This window comes from Eriocheir sinensis, chromosome 57 (assembly GCF_024679095.1).
Source record: "Eriocheir sinensis breed Jianghai 21 chromosome 57, ASM2467909v1, whole genome shotgun sequence".
Taxonomy (NCBI): Eukaryota; Metazoa; Arthropoda; class Malacostraca; order Decapoda; family Varunidae; genus Eriocheir; species Eriocheir sinensis.
The window spans coordinates 8,546,288-8,566,913 of NC_066565.1; the positions used below are offsets into that span (position 1 = coordinate 8,546,288).

Genomic DNA, 20,626 nt, shown 5'->3' on the forward strand with positions numbered 1-20,626 from the left:
ATTCAAAACCAATTTGGTTTATGATGACTTGCCAGCACTGGCAAGATGCAGGCCCGGCATAACCATGTTTGCTGGGTCCTTCCTGTCCCAAGTACAGCCCGTCCACACCCTGGCCCTCCCCTCCTTCCTGTCCCAAGTGTAGCCCGTCCACACCCTGGCCCTCCCCTCCTTCCTGTCCCAAATACAGCCCGTCCACACCCTGGCCCTCCCCTCCTTCCTGTCCCAAGTGTAGCCCGTCCACACCCTGGCCCTCCCCTCCTTCCTATCCCAAGTGTAGCCCGTCCACACCCTGGCCCCCCCCTCCTTCCTGTCCCAAGTGTAGCCCGTCCACACCCTGGCCCTCCCCTCCTTCCTGTCCCAAGTGTAGCCCGTCCACACCCTGGCCCTCCCCTCCTTCCTGTCCAAAGTGTAGCCCGTCCACACCCTGGCCCTCCCCTCCTTCCTGTCCAAAGTGTAGCCCGTCCACACCCTGGCCCTCCCCTCCGTCCTGTCCCAAGTGTAGCCCGTCCACACCCTGGCCCTCCCCTCCTTCCTGTCCAAAGTGTAGCCCGTCCACACCCTGGCCCTCCCCTCCTTCCTGTCCAAAGTGTAGCCCGTCCACACCCTGGCCCCCCACCACCCGCACACTCACCCTGGGGGCCTGCACGCCGAGGGGCTCCTCCTCCTCCACGAGAAACACTGCCAGGGCACCTCAGGGCACGCGGCTGACCTCGACCTTGAACTTGATGTTACAGCCTCACAGGGGACTTGTTTGCTTCCTCCTCCTAAACTAAACAACAGAAATATCTTTACTAAACAAAAGAAAATTATGATAGAGAAGGCACAAAAGCTGGCCGATCTTACATACTCAATCATAGCGAAAAGCTGTCATAAAATCACCGTAGGGAAAGCCTATTGGAAAAGTGTGTGCCTACCCTCAATTCTATATGGAGCAAATGTTATAAATTTTACTGAAAGAGATATCCAACAACTACAGATCATTGAAAACAGTGTGTACAGGCATATATTGGGAGCACCAAGATTCGCCCAAACCTGCACGCTGCGAGGTGAAGTTGGAGCTTCAAGCATGAAGAAGAGAATAATGGAGGGTAAATTACTATATCTGAAATCTATCATAGACGCATACACCACAACAACACAGGAAAATCTAACAAGAGAGGAAGATAACAGAAACAACTTGTTAAAAGAAGTATATAAAATGGCAAAAGGAAATCAGCAAAATTGGATAAAAAACATCAATAAGTACTTAGAATGCTCCAAGCTAACTCTGAGAGATATTGGAAAGTTAAAGAAAGAAGAAATTAAGGAAAAGCTGAGGAGCTGGGACACAGAAGAATGGAAACAAGAAGTCCAAAGTAAAAGAAGCCTTGAATTATATAAAATATACAAGCCTGAAATAAAATGTGAAGAACTTATATACGACAATACACCATCATCAGTTACACTCTATAGAGCCAGAACAAATAACCTAGCACTCAATGATAGGAAAAGATTCTACAATGAAGACACAACATGCATCATGTGCGGGGCGGAGGAGGAGAACCTCCAGCACTTCCTGTTGTATTGCCCGGGGTACCAGGGCGTGCGCCGGGCAGTGCAGGCGCCGCCGCTGCCGCTGCCAGCTGCTGCAGGAGAACATATCGCGCCGCTTGGATGCCTCCTCTTTACCGACGCAGAGAAAAATAAGGACAATATACACAGAATGTGGTTATTGCGGGAAAAGAGAAGACAACAAAAAGAACAACAAGCTACAATGATAGTAACAGCAGTGACAGAAGAATAAATCAAGACCGAGAGAACACTAGGAGCTGCCGTTGCAAAGGCAATAGCTCCACATCTACATCTACATCTCCTCCTCTTCTTCTTCTCCTCTTTGTATACCTTCTTCTTGGTTCTTCTTAATTCTTTGATTTTTCTGTCTCCCTATATTCAGACCTTCCTATTTTCTCTTCCGATTTACATATTTTACCAATTTTTTTATTCTATTTCCCTATTTTCTTCTTTTCCCTTCTCTTTGTACATCTTCTTACGGTCCTTCTTGATTCTTTATTTTGATTGATAGTTTATTGTTGCAGGTTAACAACAAGGGAGAAGGGAGGAACATGCCATCCCAACCCCCAGGCAGGACAGATCTCGAGTGTGATTATACAACTATTAATACATGTGTAGGTAGCACCATGAAATTAAAAGATACAATGGTAGGAAGGAAAGCACAACAAGGGAGGGGGCAGTACCTCCCCCTGGACAATAAGACAATAAAATGTGGGGACGGAGAACATTGCCCAAGCACTAGATGGGAATGAACACAGAGATAGAGTAAATACTAGTCCTTAAAGTAAAATACTGCAGAGATCACAGCCTTGTATAGCACGGCAGTAGTTCAGGCTGCCACACACGGCATCACCACCTTGGTGCAAACTGAGGGTGTTCTTTGAGGATAGCAGGGAGGACATCATGGTTCAGGAGCCAACAAATTGTCTGGGGCAGGTCAAGGCAGTCCCGTGGCTTAAACTTAGCAATGAGAGGGCATTCCATGACATAGTGATGCAGTGTGTGGCCCCTCGGCCTGGCACAGAGCGTGCAGCAGACACCAGGGGAGTTACTAACCTCCCAGTAGTACCTATAGCCTAGCCTAAGGCGCATTGCTACCACATCCTGAGGGGCACTGTGTCGCCCATAGGGGTAAACACAGCGCTGGGAGACACTAACATAGTGGAGGCTGCTGGCGCTGCCATTGTCACAGCAGTGTCTGAGTTGGGTAGCAATGCTATCACGTGAATAATGCCTAAGTCTATTCTTAACATAGCTAAGCGTATAGTCAGTGCCAGGGTCCACTGTGTCATCCTGAAGGGCTCGTCGAGCAAGGCAGTCTGCCTTCTCATTGAGCTGGATGCCCACATGAGAGGGCACCCAGGTGAAGTGGACCGTGGCACCTGCGGCCTCAAGGGCACGGACGGCAGTCAGGCACTTAGTTACAAGATCACAGTCGGTAGGGGAGGAGGACACAAGTTCATGCAATGCAGCCTGGCTATCGACAAACAAGTAGACATTTTTGTGCAAAGCTGCTACAGTGTGGAGAGCCTCAAGGATGGCATACAGCTCAGCCCGGGTCGAGGACAGGTACCCTGGCAGCCGCCTGGTAACCTCAATGTCAGTGTACTGGGTGGGGGAAGCGTAATCCTGGATAAACACGCCACAGCCCGACCTGCTGCCATCTACGGAGCCATCACAGTACACATGGACAGCCCGAACACGGGGGTACTTGGACAGTTTTACCATGAAGTGATCCTGGAGGACATGGGGAAGCCAATCACGTTTAGGGAAAGGTAGTTGTTCAACGTCTACACTGACACGATAGGGAGGCCAGGCAGGTTGGGCCGGGGAGTAAACTAGGCCTAAGCACACTTCTAACACACCCGTCTCTGCTAACAAGAGATAAATTTTCCTAAGGTAGGAGGTAACAGGAGCCCTGGAGTCACGGTGCAGAGTTACCAGTGCCTGGTGAAGGGGCACTGCACCAGCACGAAGCAGGCGGCTGACGGTGCGACAAGCAGTTTCCCAGATTGTGTCCACAACACGAGGCAGATTCAGTTCTGCCCTCATGACCTCAAGTTTTGCAGTTCTGGGGCACCCCAGAATGAGGCGCATGGCCTCATTTTGAATAAGTTCCAAGGGGTGAAGTTGTGCCGCACTAAACTGTACCAAAACAGGAGCAGCATAATCAATGAGGGACCTGACGACAGAAAGGTAAAACATCCTGAGGACAGGGATGCCGACTCCAAGGCCCCTGTTAGCCAAAACCTTAAGAGGAGCTAACCTAGGAAGGCAGATGTCCTGAACATGAGTGACGCTCTGCACAGATTTCTGAAGCTGACAAGAGCGCCTAAGTACTTGTATGTAGGAACTCTTGCTAAAGGAGTGCCATTAACACTGGGCAGGTGAGAAACTCTCCTCCCACTGGCTTGAAATTTCGTCTTAGTTTCATTGATGACAAGGCCCATTTGTTCACACAGCGCTGACAGTTGCTGCAAAGCTCAACTGAGAAGAGCAGGACTGCTGCATTGCACAAGGATGTCATCTGCATAGATAATGACCTGAGTATTGCCCGGAAAGGGCCACCGAGCAATTTTGTCCATTAAAATGTTGAAAAGCATGGGGCTGAGGACACCCCCTTGCGGTGTGCCCAGCTCAAACACTTCCTCCGTGGAGGTAGCACCCTGGAAGACCACTTGCGCCCTCCTACCATACAAATAGTCCCTGATCCAGCTTAAGAGTCTTCCACGGACACCCTTCAGAGTGAGTTCCTCCATTATGACATCCTTGTTGGCCCTATCAAAGGTCCCTTTTAAGTCCACAAAAGCGCGACAATTCACTAAGCACTAAGGCACTTAAGAAAACAGTCACTTGTGGAACGGCCCTTCATAAACCCATGTAAGTTTGGGGAGAGCCGGTCCCCCAGCTTATAGAGAAGTCTGTTCAAGATCACCCGCTCTAACAGTTTACACACACAGCTCGTCAGGGAGATAGGGCGAAAGGTGCCATCACCCTTGGGGATGGGAACGATCAATGCAGCTTTCCACGGAGGGGGGAGGCAACCTGCGGCAAACGACATGTTGAACAGGTCAAGCAGGGGGTTGTCACCTTGCACAACGAGTAAGGCATTAAGAATGTCGTAAGTCAACCCGTCGTGGCCCGGGGCTGTCGACTTGCCATGTTTGATAGCAAGAAGGAGTTCATCGTGGGTAATGGGGACACATGTGTCATCCAGAAGTGTGACGTGGTGCTGAACGAGGGCCATCCGCCGCTCCCTGTGGCGGGCAAGTTCGGCCTGGTGTTGTGCAGGGAGACCACCAAGGGAGGAGGCCCTCTGCCACTGGCGCATCAGGTCCTGGGCCCGGCCCGCAGGGTCAGGGTCACTCACCAGCCGTTTGGTCCTCCCTCTCACCCTGTTGACATGGTGCCAAACCTCCCGCAGGGAGCAGGTCTTGTGCACGCTGGCAAGGAATTAAGGCGACCCAGTGTCGTGAGCGGGCCTCTTATCTGAGTTCAGTGAGGTGGTGCGCCACAGCGACCATGGCATCGCGGGCAGCCCGATCGGCGGGGTCCTGCTGCCAGCGCCGCTGGTACGAGGCAAGGATCCGCTGACAGTTGGAGACAGCCGGGTCCGAGGCGTAGGTCTGCAGGCGGCGCTTGGCGGGCCTTGGAGGGGCCCTGCCAGCTGCAACATAACTCTCGACGGTGTCCAGCAGGCCGTGGTACAGTGAGGCGGCGTCGGTAAAGGATCCCTTCACAGTATGGTACCACGCCCCGACTGCGGCAACGAGGCGCGGCATCCGGGCAGCAGGGACAGCCAACCGCTTCCGGGACACAGCAGGGGCAGGCTGGATCGGGATGGTCGTCTCCAGGGCAAAGTGGTCACTCAGCAAACACCTGGAAATAAGGGTCTGGGCAGTAAAAGCTGGCATGTTAAAAAGAGTGACATAGTCTAACCTGCCCCCCTGACCATGTGTGGGCACATTATCCCCCGTGAGGACAGCCCTCTCGGAGGCATCAAGGAAGGCCTTCCAGCGGACACCATTGACATTATTGGTGCGGTGGCTATCAAGATCTCGGTGGCGAGAGTTAAGATCCCCCACAAGAACAGTCGGCTCCTCATGAACATAATCAGGAAAGTTAGCAAGATTTAAAGCCCCCGCATGAACATACGTGTTAACAAAAAATAGGGTTTCACCCATATGGAGTAAAGAAACAGTGATATATTCAATGTCCTCATTTATACCCATGTCCTCAAAAACTATCGCCGTCCCCTGTCTGACATACGTACCCATCCCCCGGGTACTGCCTGCTGCGCCATCTAAGACATATAAATCATACCCCCTCAGGTCCGACACCCGTGGCCCAACCTCCTGAAGAGCAACGATATCTGGCCTATGAGTGATGACATAGGAGTGAAGGTCAGTGAAGCGGGCATGTAGCCCGTTGACATTCCAAGTTAAGAGGCGGACACACTCACTGGTCAGGAGGGGGTGGTTGCCGGTCAAGGAGTGGGGTGATCCGATGATGGAGCTCAGCCACCTGCTGAGTCAGGGAAGCAAACTGCGCCAGCAGCACCTGGAGTGTGGCCTCCCACTGCAGTGGAGGATCAGCGGGTGAAGGTGAAGGACCCGTCTGGCCATGGTGAGGGTCGGCCGTTCCCTCGGCAGCTGCAGTCACCACAGCCGGTGGGGTTGCAGGGGTGTTCTGCATCTGGCCCGCAGGGGGAACCACACTGTCCCCACTATCGGCGTCCATGGCCTCACCAGCAGACGGCAGGGCAGGGCACGGGGCCGGGGCCAAAGATGGAGCAGGGGCCGGGATGGAGGAGAGCTCACGCGCAGGCGGGGGCATGGAGACTCGCTGCTCCAAGGCCGCCACCCTGGAGATCGTGGCAGCCAGCGTCTCCTGCAGCTGGGTGACTGCAGCGAGGATCTGATGGAGGACAGGGGTCGACCCATCGACAGCGGGGGGACTGGCAGCCGGCACAGGGGGGACGGTAGGCTGTGGCTGGGGTGCCGGAGCAGGAGCCTGGCGAGGCACAGGGGTGGCAGTGGGTGAGGCTGGGGCAGCAGGGGCGGACGAGCCCGGCAGGGGCAGAAACTCGGACGTTGAGGGAGCCCCCCGGGCCCAGGCCGAGGACTGAGGGAGAGGAGCAGGGCGGAACACAAGCCTAGGGCGGCCTTGCTGAGGGTGGTGGTCAGGCGCCGCGACCCGAGATGGTTTAGGCTTCATCGGGCAGGAGTGGTAGTGGGCGTTATGCTCACCACCACAGTTGCAGCACTTACGGGGGACGGGTGTGCCCGCCTGGATCTTTTGGAGGCACAGAGCTGATTTGTGTGTGCCTGCACAATACCGGCACCGAGGGGCCGATCTGCAGCGCCACTCCTGATGGCCCCACCGGCAACAGTGGCGACAGATGTCGGGCTCCGCCGTGTAGGGCTCCACAGCCTTACGACCCACCCCGAGGAGGTGCACCTCTGTCGGGACGTGGCCAACCACCGCTCCAAGAAGCTGCGGGCGAGGGGCCGTGCCCGCATACCTGCGCTTTATCCACAGAAAGTTGTCTGGGGTCTCAATGAGGTTGGCATTCATGTAGAGCGGCACATTGTGGATGATGACAGTGTGCTGCCGCTCCGCTGCATTTTCGACCAAAACTACGTCGAGGAACCCCTCAGTGAGGAGCCGCTTGTAGAAGGCGACGTCGTCCCTGACCGTGAGATAAGGTCGGAGCCTACCCTCCTTGAAGAGCGGCTCCAACTCACCGTGCTGCTTCAGCAGAGAAGCAAACCACGCGTATTGCTGGGCTGGTGTCAGCCCGGCCTCGGCGGGAAAGTCTAGGCGGCGGCGGCGGGTGGGTTGGCGCGGGGCAGCAGAGGCCGCGGCTGGGTGCGTGTCCTCCAGGGGCACCTCACCGTCGACCAGGACAGTATCAGAGCTACCAGACTGCACACCCTCCATGGGTGCGGTGGCAGCTTTAACAGGGGAGGCAGTCGGGGAGAGGCAGCCAGGATTATCCGGCTTGAGCCGCTTGCTAGCGCTAGCCACGTGGTCCTCCGAACAAAGGCGAGGGTCAAGTTCGGCAGAGTCGTCCATCTCTTCAGTCTCTTCAGACCACAGGCGCCGTTCCTCAGGGGCAGGACACTGCCCGGAAGCCGCCGAGTAGAAATGTTCGTCAGCCATGTCCTCTAGACACCGTTTATTCCGTGTAAGGCAGGGCATCCACGGACGGAACACAGGACAATGCACGTCTACACAGCACGGCCGTGTAGACGAGACTGATTCTTTATTTTTTCTGTGTACCTATATTCAGCTTTTCCTGTTTTCCTCTTTTCTGATTTACATATTTTTTCCGTTTTTCTTTTATTTCCGTATTTTTTTCTCTTCCTCACACGATATTACATTTAGTACTGTACACACATTTAGATGTCTCTTCAAGAGCATGGTAAGACCTCATCTTGAGTATGCTCAGTCAGTATGGTCCCCCTACAAGAAGAAGGATATAAGGATTGTGGAAAATGTCCTGAGAAGAGCATCCAAGTTATTACCAGGATTCAAGAACCTCACATATCCAGAACGACTGAAACAATTGGAGATACCAACACTGACTTACAGAAGGCTAAGGGGAGACATGATTGAGGTAGATCAAATCCTCAAAGGTAAATATGATGAGGATGTCAACATTCAACTTGAGAGACATACAGGGCCAACACGTGGACACAAATTGAAACTATGGAAAATGAGGTCCAGGACGCAAAAGAGGCAGATGTTCTTCAATTCAAGAGTCGTTGATGCCTGGAATAGCCTTCCCATGGATGTAGAAGAGGCAGTGAGCGTGATATCATTTGAGAAACGTTTAGATAACTTTTGATCAAACCAACAAATTCAATATCATTTTGAAGAAAAATTGGTAACCAGCCCGGCACACCACCTGAATATCAGTTTTGACAGCGACAGTGATCTGGACATAGAGGCCTAGCTTTGGCCTGCGTCCAGTAACACCGTAAGGTTCCGTAAGGTAAGGTATATTCAGATTTTCCGATTTGCCTATTTCTTTTTTTCCCTATTTTTTCTTTTCTTCCTACTTGGAGACTTTTTATGCCCTAAGTCGTCTTTTTATGCATTTTCTTTTGGGTCTTTTATTTCTTTGAGTTTATTTTCCTTACGCTTAGTTTTATCCTTGGAGGAATAATACATGGAGTGGCCCTCAGTGGGTCGCTCTCTTGGAGGAAGAATACAGTATTCTTCCTCCTCTTGAGCAAGCATTGCCTAACTTTGTAATAACTACCGATGAAGTCCTTAAAGCTCTCCAATCCCTTAAAACGAATACAAGTCCCGGACCTGACAACGTATATCCTATGCTGCTTAAAGAAACAAAGAGCGAAATACTCTCCTCCCTCACAACCATTTTTGATATGTCCTTGCGACAGGCATCGTCCCTTCGGATTGGAAAAAGGCTAACGTGACACCGGTTCTTAAGAAAGGAGACAAAAAAACACCAGGTAATTACAGGCCCATTAGTCTAACTTGTTGTAGGTAAGCTACTCGAGAGCATAATTAGAGACAAAATTGTGAGTTACCTTCAAAGCCACTCATTAATTGGGGATTCACAACATGACTTCCGTAACAAAAGATCCTCCCTATCAAACCTATTGACCTTTTATAACGACCTCTTCTCAGTTTATGACGTAACTAAATCACTGAACGTAGTCTGTCTTGATTTCCAGAAAGCGTTAGATAAAGTCCCACATCATAGCCTTTGGATTAATATATGGTAGTGATAATAAGGGAGGAGAGTGAAGATAGTGGTGAAGGGATAGGTCATAATGGCAGCAGTATAACTGTCCTGGTGATGGTGCCTGTAGCCATGGTGACAGTGAAGGTCAGCTGGTGGTCAAGGGTGAAGGATTCCTTGGGTCTTTCCAGTGGCTAGATTTGTTTTTCTTCCTGTTTCCATCAGGAACACCTCTCACTTTACAAAGCTGCCCGCCCTCTACTTTTTCATTAATCTACCCTGGTTCCTCATCATCATTAGTGACTCATTTTCCACCGTGGGTTCAGGGTCAAAAGGGTTGTGTCACCATTGTAATAAATGTTCCAACACAAAGAATAGTGAAGGGAGTGAGTCTGGGCATTGCTGGCCGAGCCTCACATGAAGGGCGCGTCAAGGCATGATGGCCGCGCGGTGGTGCTAATGTGTCGTGCCTTGCCTGTCTTCAACAGCAAGTTTAGTAAAGTTTGACTCATGATCCAAAGCTGTGATTCACAGGTTGTCTTGACGGTCACTGGAGAGTGAAATTAAGGAACACACGCTATTTTCTTACGATAATAAAACGCGTCTCTCGGAATGCTTTTTTATTCTTTACATAAATTCCCAAGTGGTACACTGAGATTTGAGGGCATACAAAACACATGTAAATGCAACCTGTTATAATTCTGATTGGGGGAAGAGAGGGGATGGGGGGTCAGGGTGGAAGAACACCTAAGAGAAGTAGGGGAGGGAAGAAGACGAGAGTGTATGGAGAGAATTGATAAATCGCCTTTGCATTACCAAACTTCTCCCTTATTTCTTTCTCCCGTTACTTCTCTCGTCCCTCTAAGAAAGTGGTAACACTGCTGTTGTGCCCCCCCCCACCCAAGGCTGCCGTGGTATAAGACTTGTTTGTTGAGATGGGACGTCACGTGGGTGGAAACAGGAAAGTAACAACACCATAAGACATCAATTACCATGGCCTACACCTCCCAACAGCCAGTTTGGTGTGGTTTGCCTACAGGACTATATTATTACTAGTAACACACACACTTGACCAATAGGCCCAGGCCACAACAGCCAGCCCGGCACAGCCACCAAAAAGATCAGGCCGTTCACAGGACCCACCAACCACATGCAGCCTAGGATGGAAAGTGAATAACAGATCATGCCGTTACAGTCACCATTTGTTCCAATAGATGATTATTTTCTGTTCCCTGTGCTACACACAGCCCTGTAACACCACCACAACAAACACTTGCACTCACACACACAGCAGAACTGAATCAGCACAGCCCCTCAGGAGAAGTGGACCTTCACGTGCCTGGCAATCTCACCCTTAGTCATGAAACGTTTCCCACAAACATCGCACTTGAACCCTTTATGACCAGAGTGTCTGAAGAGGTGCAGGTCCAATATCCTCTTCAGTTTGAATCTTTTCCCACAAACTTCACACTCATGATTTCTTGCATCAGTGTGTGTAACAGTGTGTACTTTGAGGTGAGCCTTCTGACTGAAACATTTCCCACAAACTTCACACTCATGATTTCTTGCACCAGTGTGTGTAACAGTGTGTAATTTGAGGGTACCTTTCTGACTGAAACGTTTCCCACAAACTTCACACTCATGATTTCTTTCACCAGTGTGTGTAAGGGCATGTTTCTTGAGGTGACCCTTCTGACTGAAACATTTCCCACAAACTTCACACTCATGATTTCTTGCACCAGTGTGTGTAAGAGTGTGTAATTTGAGGTGACACTTCCGACTGAAACATTTCCCACAAACTTCACACTCATGATTTCTTTCACCAGTGTGTGTAAGAGTGTGTAATTTGAGGGTACACTTCCGACTGAAACATTTCCCACAAACTTCACACTCATGATTTCTTTCACCAGTGTGTGTAAGGGTGTGTCTGTTGAGGTTACTCTTCTCACTGAAACATTTCCCACAAACTTCACACTCATGATTCCTTTCACCAGTGTGCGTAAGGACATGTTTCTTGAGGTGACCCTTCTGACTGAAACATTTCCCACAAACTTCACACTCATGGTTTCTTGCACCAGTGTGTTTTAGGGTTACTCCTATTACTAAACCTTTTGCCACACTCCCGGCTTTCATGAGGTCTTATGCCAGAGTGTGTGGGTGTATTTGTTGAGGTCATCCTTCCCTGCATGTCTTTTCTCACACTCTTGGCTTTGGTCAGTAAACTTTCTCTCACTCTCAGATCTTCTCACATTTCTGAAATTCAAACTTCCCCCTTTGTGGATGAAGAGGCCAGCAGTTGCTTTTGGTGGTGGTGGTGGTGTTGGTAGTGGCAGTGGTGGTGGTGGTGGCAGGAGTGGTGGCAGGAGTGGTGGTGGTGGTGGCAGGAGTGGTGGTGGTGGTAATGTTTTTGATCACTCCTGAACCTCACACCAGTAGCAGTCGGCTCCTGCTCATCCCAGCCACTCCAGCTGCTGTCCCGCCTTGCAGCCTCCACTGCAACACTACTCCAGATGTGAGGAGTTGGCTGGTCTTGAGGAACCTCAGAGATGCTGGAGAAGGCGGCGAGGTTGCCTAAAAGCCACACTTAGTGACCAATTGAGCAGGCAAGGCGTGGGATGCACCAAGGAGTCCTGAAGTCAGCGGCAGCAAGGACGGAAGAAGTACCGAGCACAGCAGCTGTCTCAATGCCTACCATCGACACTAACACCAGTGGTGGCCATTGGGACAAAGTCGTGTTCTGCAAAGAAAAAAATTGTCTGGTTAGGAAACTGAAGTTGGTGGGAGGGATCAGGGCGGTGGTGGGTGCACCAAGGCAAGCCACAGGCCGCCGGGTCGGGCAAATAGTGCGTGTTGATGAGATCACCGCTCTTACATTATTTACGAGGACCACACTGTTCTTCTGATAGGTTTGTATATGTTTCATATTATTCTGGTTATTGATTATTCTTGGTAATGACTACTTGGAAGTGCAGGGAGAGAGGGGGGTTAAAAAAACAACAAGTACTAGTGAAAGAGCTGGATAGTGCGTCATATGCAGTCAACTTGTAATTGAATTTATAAGACAATACTCAAATAACTTCAAGTCTCCAACATAGCCTGTGTTCCACACAGCCGAGGAGTATTCCAACAGGGGCGCACGTGAGTAATGAAGAGGGGGACCATAAATGGAGCATCAACCTGGCCCCCCGCTCCTTCCTGTCCCAAGTGTAGCCCGTCCACACCCTGGCCCTCCACTCCTTCCTGTCCCAAGTGTAGCCTGTCCACACCCTGGCCCTCCACTCCTTCCTGTCCCAAGTGTAGCCCGTCCACACCCTGGCCCCCCGCTCCTTCCTGTCCCAAGTGTAGCCCGTCCACACCCTGGCCCTCCACTCCTTCCTGTCCCAAGTGTAGCCCGTCCACACCCTGGCCCCCTGCTCCTTCCTCTCCCAAGTGTAGCCGTAGGTGTATGACGTAACCAAATCAGTGGACGTAGTCTATCTTGATTTCCAGAAAGCGTTTGATAAAGTCCCACATCATAAATTACTTTATAAATTAAAGCAAATAGGCATTGACGGTCAAGTAAACCAATGGATCGCGAATTGGTTGAGCAACAGACAACAAAGAGTTGTGATTGACGGATTTAACTCAGAGTGGGCGCCGGTCACTAGTGGCGTCCCTCAGGGCTCGGTTCTTGGCCCAGTGCTCTTCATTATTTACATCAACGACATGGATGTTGGACTCAATAATCGCATTAGTAAATTTGCAGACGACACAAAGATTGGTAACTCGGTTCTCACTGACGAAGACAGGCAAAGCGCCAAGAGGATTTGCACAAAATTTCAGCTTGGTCGGATAAATGGGAGATGCCCTTTAACGTAGACAAGTGCCAAGTCCTTCAAGTTGGAACAAAAAATAAGAAGTTCGATTATGAAATACGCGGCGTTAAACTCTCAAGCGTTCAATGCGTTAAGGACCTGGGGATTAAAATCGCGTTAAACCTCAAATTCTCACATCAGGGCATCGATGCAGCAAATAAAGCGAACAGAATTCTGGGCTTCATTAAAAGAAACTTTTTATTCAAGAATAAAGATGTAATACTTCCGCTCTACAATAGTTTCGTCAGACCCCACTTGGAATATGCGGTACAGTTTTGGTCTCCCCACCATGCAAAGGACATTGCTAAACTAGAAGGTGTTCAGCATCGAGCAACAAAAATGATCCCTTCCTTGCGCAACAAATCCTACGAAGAAAGGCTTTCCACCCTTAACATGTTCTCTCTTGAGAAACGTCGCCTCCGAGGAAAACTGATCGAACGTTTTAAAATACTTATGGTTTCACGAATGTAGACAGAACAAAATTGTTTATGATCGATGACACTTTGCGAACGAGGAACAATGGCACAAAACTCAAATGTAGACAAGTAAATTCAGACTGTACCAAATTTTTCTTCACCAACGTTGTAGTGCGAGAATGGAATAAGCTCCCACCATCAGTGGTCCAGTGTAACACGATTGACTCCTTTAAAAACAAGCTCGACCGTCACTTCCTTGAACTTAATATTAACTAGAGTAGAAAAGCAACGTTTTGGAGCCATCTGATTAATGTAAAATCACTTAGGTTTAAGGACAGACCACCTAGTCTGGACCATGGGGTCTGTGTGGTCTGATTTTCTATGTAAATCTATGTAAATCCTTCCTGTCCCAAGTGTAGCCCGTCCACACCCTGGCCCCCCACTCCTTCCTGTCTCAAGTGTAGCCCGTCCACACCCTGGCCCTCCACTCCTTCCTGTCCCAAGTGTAGCCCGTCCACACCCTGGCCCCCCACTCCTTCCTGTCCCAAGTGTAGCCCGTCCACACCCTGGCCCTCCCCTCCTTCCTGTCCCAAGTGTAGCCTGTCCACACCCTGGCCCCCCACTCCTTCCTGTCCCAAGTGTAGTCCGTCCACACCCTGGCCCTCCCCTCCTTCCTCTCCCAAGTGTAGCCCGTCCACACCCTGGCCAGCCCCTCCTTCCTGTCCCATGTGTAGCCCGTCCACACCCTGGCCCTCCCCTCCTTCCTGTCCAAAGTGTAGCCCGTCCACATCCTGGCACCCCACTCCTTCCTGTCCCAAGTGTAGCCCGTCCACACCCTGGCCCTCCACTCCTTCCTATCCCAAGTGTGGCCGTCCACACCCTGGCCCCCCTCCGTCCTGTCCCAAGTGTGGCCGTCCACACCCTGGCCCTCCACTCCTTCCTGTCCCAAGTGTAGCCCGTCCACACCCTGGCCCCCCGCTCCTTCCTGTCCCAAGTGTAGCCCGAACACACCCTGGCCCTCCCCTCCTTCCTATCCCAAGTGTAGCCCATCCACACCCTGGCCCTCCACTCCTTCCTATCCCAAGTGTGGCCGTCCACACCTGGCCTCCCTCCTTCCTGTCCCAAGTGTAGCCCGTCCACACCCTGGCCTCCCTCCTTCCTATCCCAAGTGTGGCCGTCCACAACCTGGCCCTCCACTCCTTCCTGTCCAAAGTGTAGCCCGTCCACACCCTGGCCCTCCACTCCTTCCTGTCCCAAGTGTAGCCCGTCCACACCCTGGCCCTCCACTCCTTCCTGTCCAAAGTGTAGCCCGTCCACACCCTGGCCCTCCACTCCTTCCTGTCCCAAGTGTAGCCCGTCCACACCCTGGCCCTCCCCTCCTTCCTATCCCAAGTGTAGCCCGTCCACACCCTGGCCCTCCACTCCTTCCTGTCCCAAGTGTAGCCCGTCCACACCCTGGCCCTCCACTCCTTCCTATCCCAAGTGTAGCCCGTCCACACCCTGGCCCTCCACTCCTTCCTGTCCAAAGTGTAGCCCGTCCACACCCTGGCCCTCCACCACCCGCACACTCACCCTGGGGGCCTGCACGCCGAGGGGCTCCTCCTCCTCCACGAGAAACACAGCCAGGGCACTTCAGGGCACGCGGCTGACCTCGACCTTGAACTTGATGTCACAGCCTCACAAGGGACTTGTAGATGTAGATGTAGATGTGGAGCTATTGCCTTTGCAACGGCAGCTCCTAGTGTTCTCTCGGTCTTGATTTATTCTTCTGTCACTGCTGTTACTATCATTGTAGCTTGTTGTTCTTTTTGTTGTCTTCTCTTTTCCCGCAATAACCACATTCTGTGTATATTGTCCTTATTTTTCTCTGCGTCGGTAAAGAGGAGGCATCCAAGCGGCGCGATATGTTCTCCTGCAGCAGCTGGCAGCGGCGGCGCCTGCACTGCCCGGCGCACGCCCTGGTACCCCGGGCAATACAACAGGAAGTGCTGGAGGTTCTCCTCCTCCGCCCCGCACATGATGCATGTTGTGTCTTCATTGTAGAATCTTTTCCTATCATTGAGTGCTAGGTTATTTGTTCTGGCTCTATAGAGTGTAACTGATGATGGTGTATTGTCGTATATAAGTTCTTCACATTTTATTTCAGGCTTGTATATTTTATATAATTCAAGGCTTCTTTTACTTTGGACTTCTTGTTTCCATTCTTCTGTGTCCCAGCTCCTCAGCTTTTCCTTAATTTCTTCTTTCTTTAACTTTCCAATATCTCTCAGAGTTAGCTTGGAGCATTCTAAGTACTTATTGATGTTTTTTATCCAATTTTGCTGATTTCCTTTTGCCATTTTATATACTTCTTTTAACAAGTTGTTTCTGTTATCTTCCTCTCTTGTTTGATTTTCCTGTGTTGTTGTGGTGTATGCGTCTATGATAGATTTCAGATATAGTAATTTACCCTCCATTATTCTCTTCTTCATGCTTGAAGCTCCAACTTCACCTCGCAGCGTGCAGGTTTGGGCGAATCTTGGTGCTCCCAATATATGCCTGTACACACTGTTTTCAATGATCTGTAGTTGTTGGATATCTCTTTCAGTAAAATTTATAACATTTGCTCCATATAGAATTGAGGGTAGGCACACACTTTTCCAATAGGCTTTCCCTACGGTGATTTTATGACAGCTTTTCGCTGTGATTGAGTATGTAAGATTGGCCAGCTTTTGTGCCTTCTCTATCATAATTTTCTTTTGTTTAGTAAAGATATTTCTGTTGTTTAGTAGAGTTAGGCCCAGATATTTGATTTCTTCACAGACTTGTATGTTTTCTATCTGTTGTGGACTATTTTCTAAGTTATAGATGATGATCTTGCTCTTATTTTTATTTATCTCCAGTCCACATTCTCTACTTATTTCTGTTAATAGTCTAATGCTGTGTTGTGCCTCGTCTATACTGTGAGACAGTAGTAGGCCATCATCAGCAAAGAACAGGCTATTTATGTGAATGTTGGTGTTATTGAAGCCTCTGCCTTCCTCCAGTTTCATCATAATGGCATAAGTAATAAGTTTAAATAATGTGGTGGAGCCGGTACACCCTTGCCTTATACCACTTGTGACTGGTATCTCTGTTTGTCTGTCTTCTGTCAATTTTATCAGGGTGTTATCCTCTTTATAGATGTTGGCTATTGTGTTTATTATTGTGGGGTGCACCTTATATTTCATCATGGTTTCCACGATCTTTTCCCTCTTTATGGAGTCAAAGGCCTTGGTATAGTCAATGGATGTCACAATCAGAGCTTTGTGGTTTGTATAGCTGTCTTCTATGCAGTATTGCAATATGAGAAGGTTATCTTCAATTCTTGCACCTTTGCTGAATCCTGCTTGGGCTTCATTTACTTCATTACTGCTTCTAAGGTGGTCTTCTATTTTGTCTTTCAGTATTGCCATAAATATTTTGTAGGTGTAATTTGTCAATGCTATTGGGCGCAAATCTTTTGCTGTTGGTTTAGCAGTTTTTGGTATCATTTTTGTATGAGATGTTCTCCATTCCTTTGGTATGTTGCCAGTTTCTAGGATCTCATTAAAGCAGTTCAACATTATTTCCATGCAGTCTGGTTTGTGGACCAGTGCCTTGTAAAATTCTGGTTTGCATTTATCAGGTCCAGCCGCCTTTTTATTCTTCAGTTGTTTTAGGACTTTTGTTAGCTCTTCCCTGGATATTTGTACAGTCATCATGGGTCTTATTTCCTTGTGGACAATGCAGGCCATATCCATGTGCTCTCGTAGTGGCTCGGGCACCGTGTAGTCTGGAGCTGCCTGAACAATATGTCCTCTGGTGTCATAACTCTCAGTGTAGGGCTTTCTTGTTTCATCCTTCCACAGTTCCATCATTTTATTTTCATGTTTCTGGTAGACTGTCTTCCAAAACACTTTTATATCTTTCTCTGCTTCGTCTTCTGATATGGCTTGCTTGTGTTCATTAAATAGTTTTAGCTCTCCTTTTTTGTGCACTTTTCCTTGCTGTTTTCTTATATAGTCCCACAGTTTAGTTTTGTCTCCATTTTCTTTTATTTCCTTGGTCACCTTTTTCTCATGTTTGTATATTTCGTTTTTTATCAGCATTTGCACTTTACATTTCTGTTCAATATACTTTTCTTTCAGTCTGTTCCGTTCTTCATCAGTCTCAGCTTTTCTTCTGGCCCTGTTGAACTTCTTCTTCATCTGGATTTGCTTTCTTATCTCTTCATTTATCCAAGGTGCTTCTTTAGCTGTCTTGCTAGATTTTACTCTGAATGTTCTCTTTAATATGTTATCGGCACATTTCACAAAAGCATTATTCAACTCACTTATATTGTTTACAGATCTACTTTGTGCAATGTTTTCCATTTCCTGTGTATATTTTTCCAGGCACTCTGCTTTTGTACTGTAATATTCTATTTTTTCCCATTTAGTTTTCCTGAATTTATTGTTTCTCTCTTTCACTACCTTAAAGTTTATTTCTATCAGGTTGTGGTCCGATATGTCAACTTTCTCCTGTTCTTGGTCTATTTTCATGCTTGTGTATATATCAAAGAACTTTTTATTACATAGAGCATAGTCTATCACACTTTTCTGCTCGTTTCGGCTCCATGTGTACATCCCTTCACATTGCAAGTCATCATTTAGCATTATCATACTGTTATTTCCCATCCACTCTAGAATCATTTTTCCATTTCTGTTTATAGGCTGGTCCCCTAGAAATCCTACGTGACCATTAAAGTCTCCCAGCAGTATCAAAGTTTCTTCTTCATACTTCTCAATAAGATTACTTAATTCTAATTGCACTGAATTCTGTCTTCCTTTATCCGACAGTGAAACATATACTAAAATAATAATAAGATTTGTACTTTGTATCCGTGCCTCTAAAACTAGAATATCTTTATTTATAGTTTTCTTTTGAACAGCTTGGATATCTTCTGTGTCTTAAACATAACTAGCAGTCCACCTCCTTTCTGTTCATCTTTTCCTCTCATACTATCATATTTTTTCAAGTGACCACTAATTTGCACTTTATCATACACTAGTTGTGTGTCTGTTATGCATACTATGTCCAGGTCATTTTCTATTAATCTTTCTAATTCAAGCATCTTTGGTGTAGTGAGTCCTTGCACATTAAGTAACTTAATAGTACTTACATTATGGTCAATCTTGTCCCCGGAAAGTCAGTCTCTACCTGTGTTACCTAGTCCTGCACCCTGGTTCTGTTGTCCTCTCACCAACTGTCCCCTTCTTATGTACCATCCTTGCTCTCCAGCATCTCTTTTTTGCTTCAGCTCATTTCTTAGATTCCAGTTTTCTTCTCTTTCCTTCTTGGTCATGTCTGGTACAATCCTCATTTTCTTGTATGTAATGTTTGGGTCATCCTTAAGCATTCTTGCACTTCCCATTATTTTCCATTTTTGGTGGTGATTTCCAAGTTTTACAAGCATCGGCCGAATTTTGTTTTCTTCTCGTCTTCCCAGTCTCACCACATCTACTACCTCATAGTCTTCTAGTTTCAGCTTGTTTCTTATCAGTCTATCACATTGTTGGGTGTCACGTCGTCTGCAGGTGTAGGGTCTCCTCTTCATCTTCTTGTGACCTTATCGCTTTGTAGTTTATCATATGCGTAGATCTTATTTTTGACATTATGTATGAACAATATTTATTTTTTCATCATTCATTATGTGTTATATGATTATTATATGCTATCTTTCATCAGTGGCGGGTGGTATAACCACAAAGACCATAGTTCATGAAGTGTACTTTTTACACACACACACACACACACACACACACTCAGCTATTTACTTAACTAATTAGTGTATTTTGGACAAAGAAACAATGCTATAAAGGTGCAGTTCAGTTGTATTTGTCTAGAAAAGTATATACAACAAATATATGCTGGCATGTAGATATATGGCACGCATTGTGCATTATAGAAAATGCATGAACACAGACACACAAGCAAAAGAAAATATGAGAAAGAAATATTGGTCTCATAATTATACACAAAGTAAAGAAAGATAATAGGGCAATAATGCAATGGAATAATCTCAAGAATATAGGAATAAGAATAATAAAGAAAATTACACATATAACAAATAGACAAGTACAGTCACTTATAAAAGTTACATACTACCAGGCCATGTAAATTGAACTTATAGATTATCTGAAGTACACAGTGCAGCAGGAGGTGGTCACTGGCCTCCTCCACGGTCCTGCACCAGGGCAGTGACTCCTTGGGCAGTGAGGGTCGGGGCCAGGCGCAGGCGGTGGAGGTGAGCGGGCTGAGTCGTGTGTGGCCCAGGCGGAGGCGTGTCAGGTACTCCACGTGTCAAAGGTAAACACTTGCTCTTGCTGTACAGGTGACCCGTTGGAGAGTCAGGCCTTCGCATCGGCACAACCTGTAAGAATAAAAACAAAACAAGCAGTATCCATTACACATCTTCCAATTCCCTATTTCTTGCACACCACATCTTTTCCAGAAAACTCTTCGGTAAAGATTCGTATTAGGTCCGTCAGTATCTCATAATCTACTTTATGAAACCTCACTATCTCTTCATATATCTTTTCTACAAACCTTCAACAGTCATGGAAACGCGTTGAAAATCCAATTCAAGGAATTTTTTTTTACTCTTGAAAATAAGGGATAATGTTTACGAAAGCGCGTCGCCTCCTCTGCTGGCCGCGGCGACGCTGCAGCCGCCGCAGCCGCAAAATAGCTCGCAGAGGGCTTAGGGTCGGGGAGTATATTTAAACTACTCCAACCGAACTTTACAACCTACTAACGGGGAGGCTGCGCCCCCCTCGACCCCCCCCCCCTCATGTATATGTGACTTATTTCAGCTAGGAGGTATTTCTCGCAACACCCGCTGCAGCGTCGCCGCGGCCAGCAGAGGAGGCGACGCGCTTTCGTAAACATTATCCCATATCTTCAAGAGTAAAAAAAAAAGTCCTTGAATTGGATTTTCAAAGCGTTTCCATGACTGTTGAAGGTTTGTAGAAAAGATATATGAAGAGATACTGATGTTTCATAAGGTAGGTAATGAGATACTGGCACGGACCTAAAACGAATCTTAA

At 48.2% G+C, this 20,626-nt stretch overlaps 3 protein-coding genes across 10 annotated transcripts in view; 1 reads left to right on the forward strand and 2 right to left on the reverse strand.

The window, feature by feature from the left end:
- LOC126984816 (uncharacterized) overlaps positions 1-16,926 on the reverse strand; it is a 56,118-nt gene extending 39,192 nt beyond the window's left edge. For 6 of the 8 annotated variants that reach the window (XM_050838948.1, XM_050838946.1, XM_050838947.1 and 3 more), the window contains exon 1: positions 15,111-16,926. In XM_050838948.1, coding sequence (XP_050694905.1) covers positions 15,299-16,750 — 1,452 coding nt within the window. In that variant the 5' untranslated portion in view covers positions 16,751-16,926 and the 3' untranslated portion in view covers positions 15,111-15,298. Of the gene's footprint in view, positions 1-631; positions 741-9,880; positions 12,006-15,110 lie in introns of those variants that run through there. The other 2 variants (XM_050838944.1, XR_007737884.1) reach the window with 2 other exon arrangements.
- Positions 5,037-7,716, reverse strand: LOC126984351 (uncharacterized). The gene is made up of 2 exons (XM_050837964.1): positions 6,014-7,716; positions 5,037-5,430 (listed from the first exon to the last, which is right to left on the reverse strand). Exons 1-2 carry the CDS (start codon positions 7,714-7,716, stop codon positions 5,037-5,039), a joined length of 2,097 nt encoding a protein of 698 aa, XP_050693921.1.
- A 2,945-nt stretch (positions 16,927-19,871) lies between the features above and the next one.
- Positions 19,872-20,626, forward strand: part of LOC126984821 (uncharacterized protein DDB_G0271670-like) — an 80,567-nt gene continuing 79,812 nt past the window's right edge. Inside the window, exon 1 of the transcript XR_007737890.1 lies at positions 19,872-19,886. The gene's annotated coding sequence lies outside the window, so the exon portion shown is untranslated. The remainder of the gene's footprint in view (positions 19,887-20,626) is intronic.

Excerpts from the sequence above, each read along its gene's own strand:
- LOC126984351 (XM_050837964.1), bottom strand. The coding sequence starts at position 7,716 with ATGGCTGACGAACATTTCTACTCGGCGGCTTCCGGGCAGTGTCCTGCC. Across the intron at positions 5,431-6,013 it reads CAACCACCCCCTCCTGACCA|GTGTTTGCTGAGTGACCACT; the intron begins GTGAGTGTGTCC and ends CCTTATTTCCAG.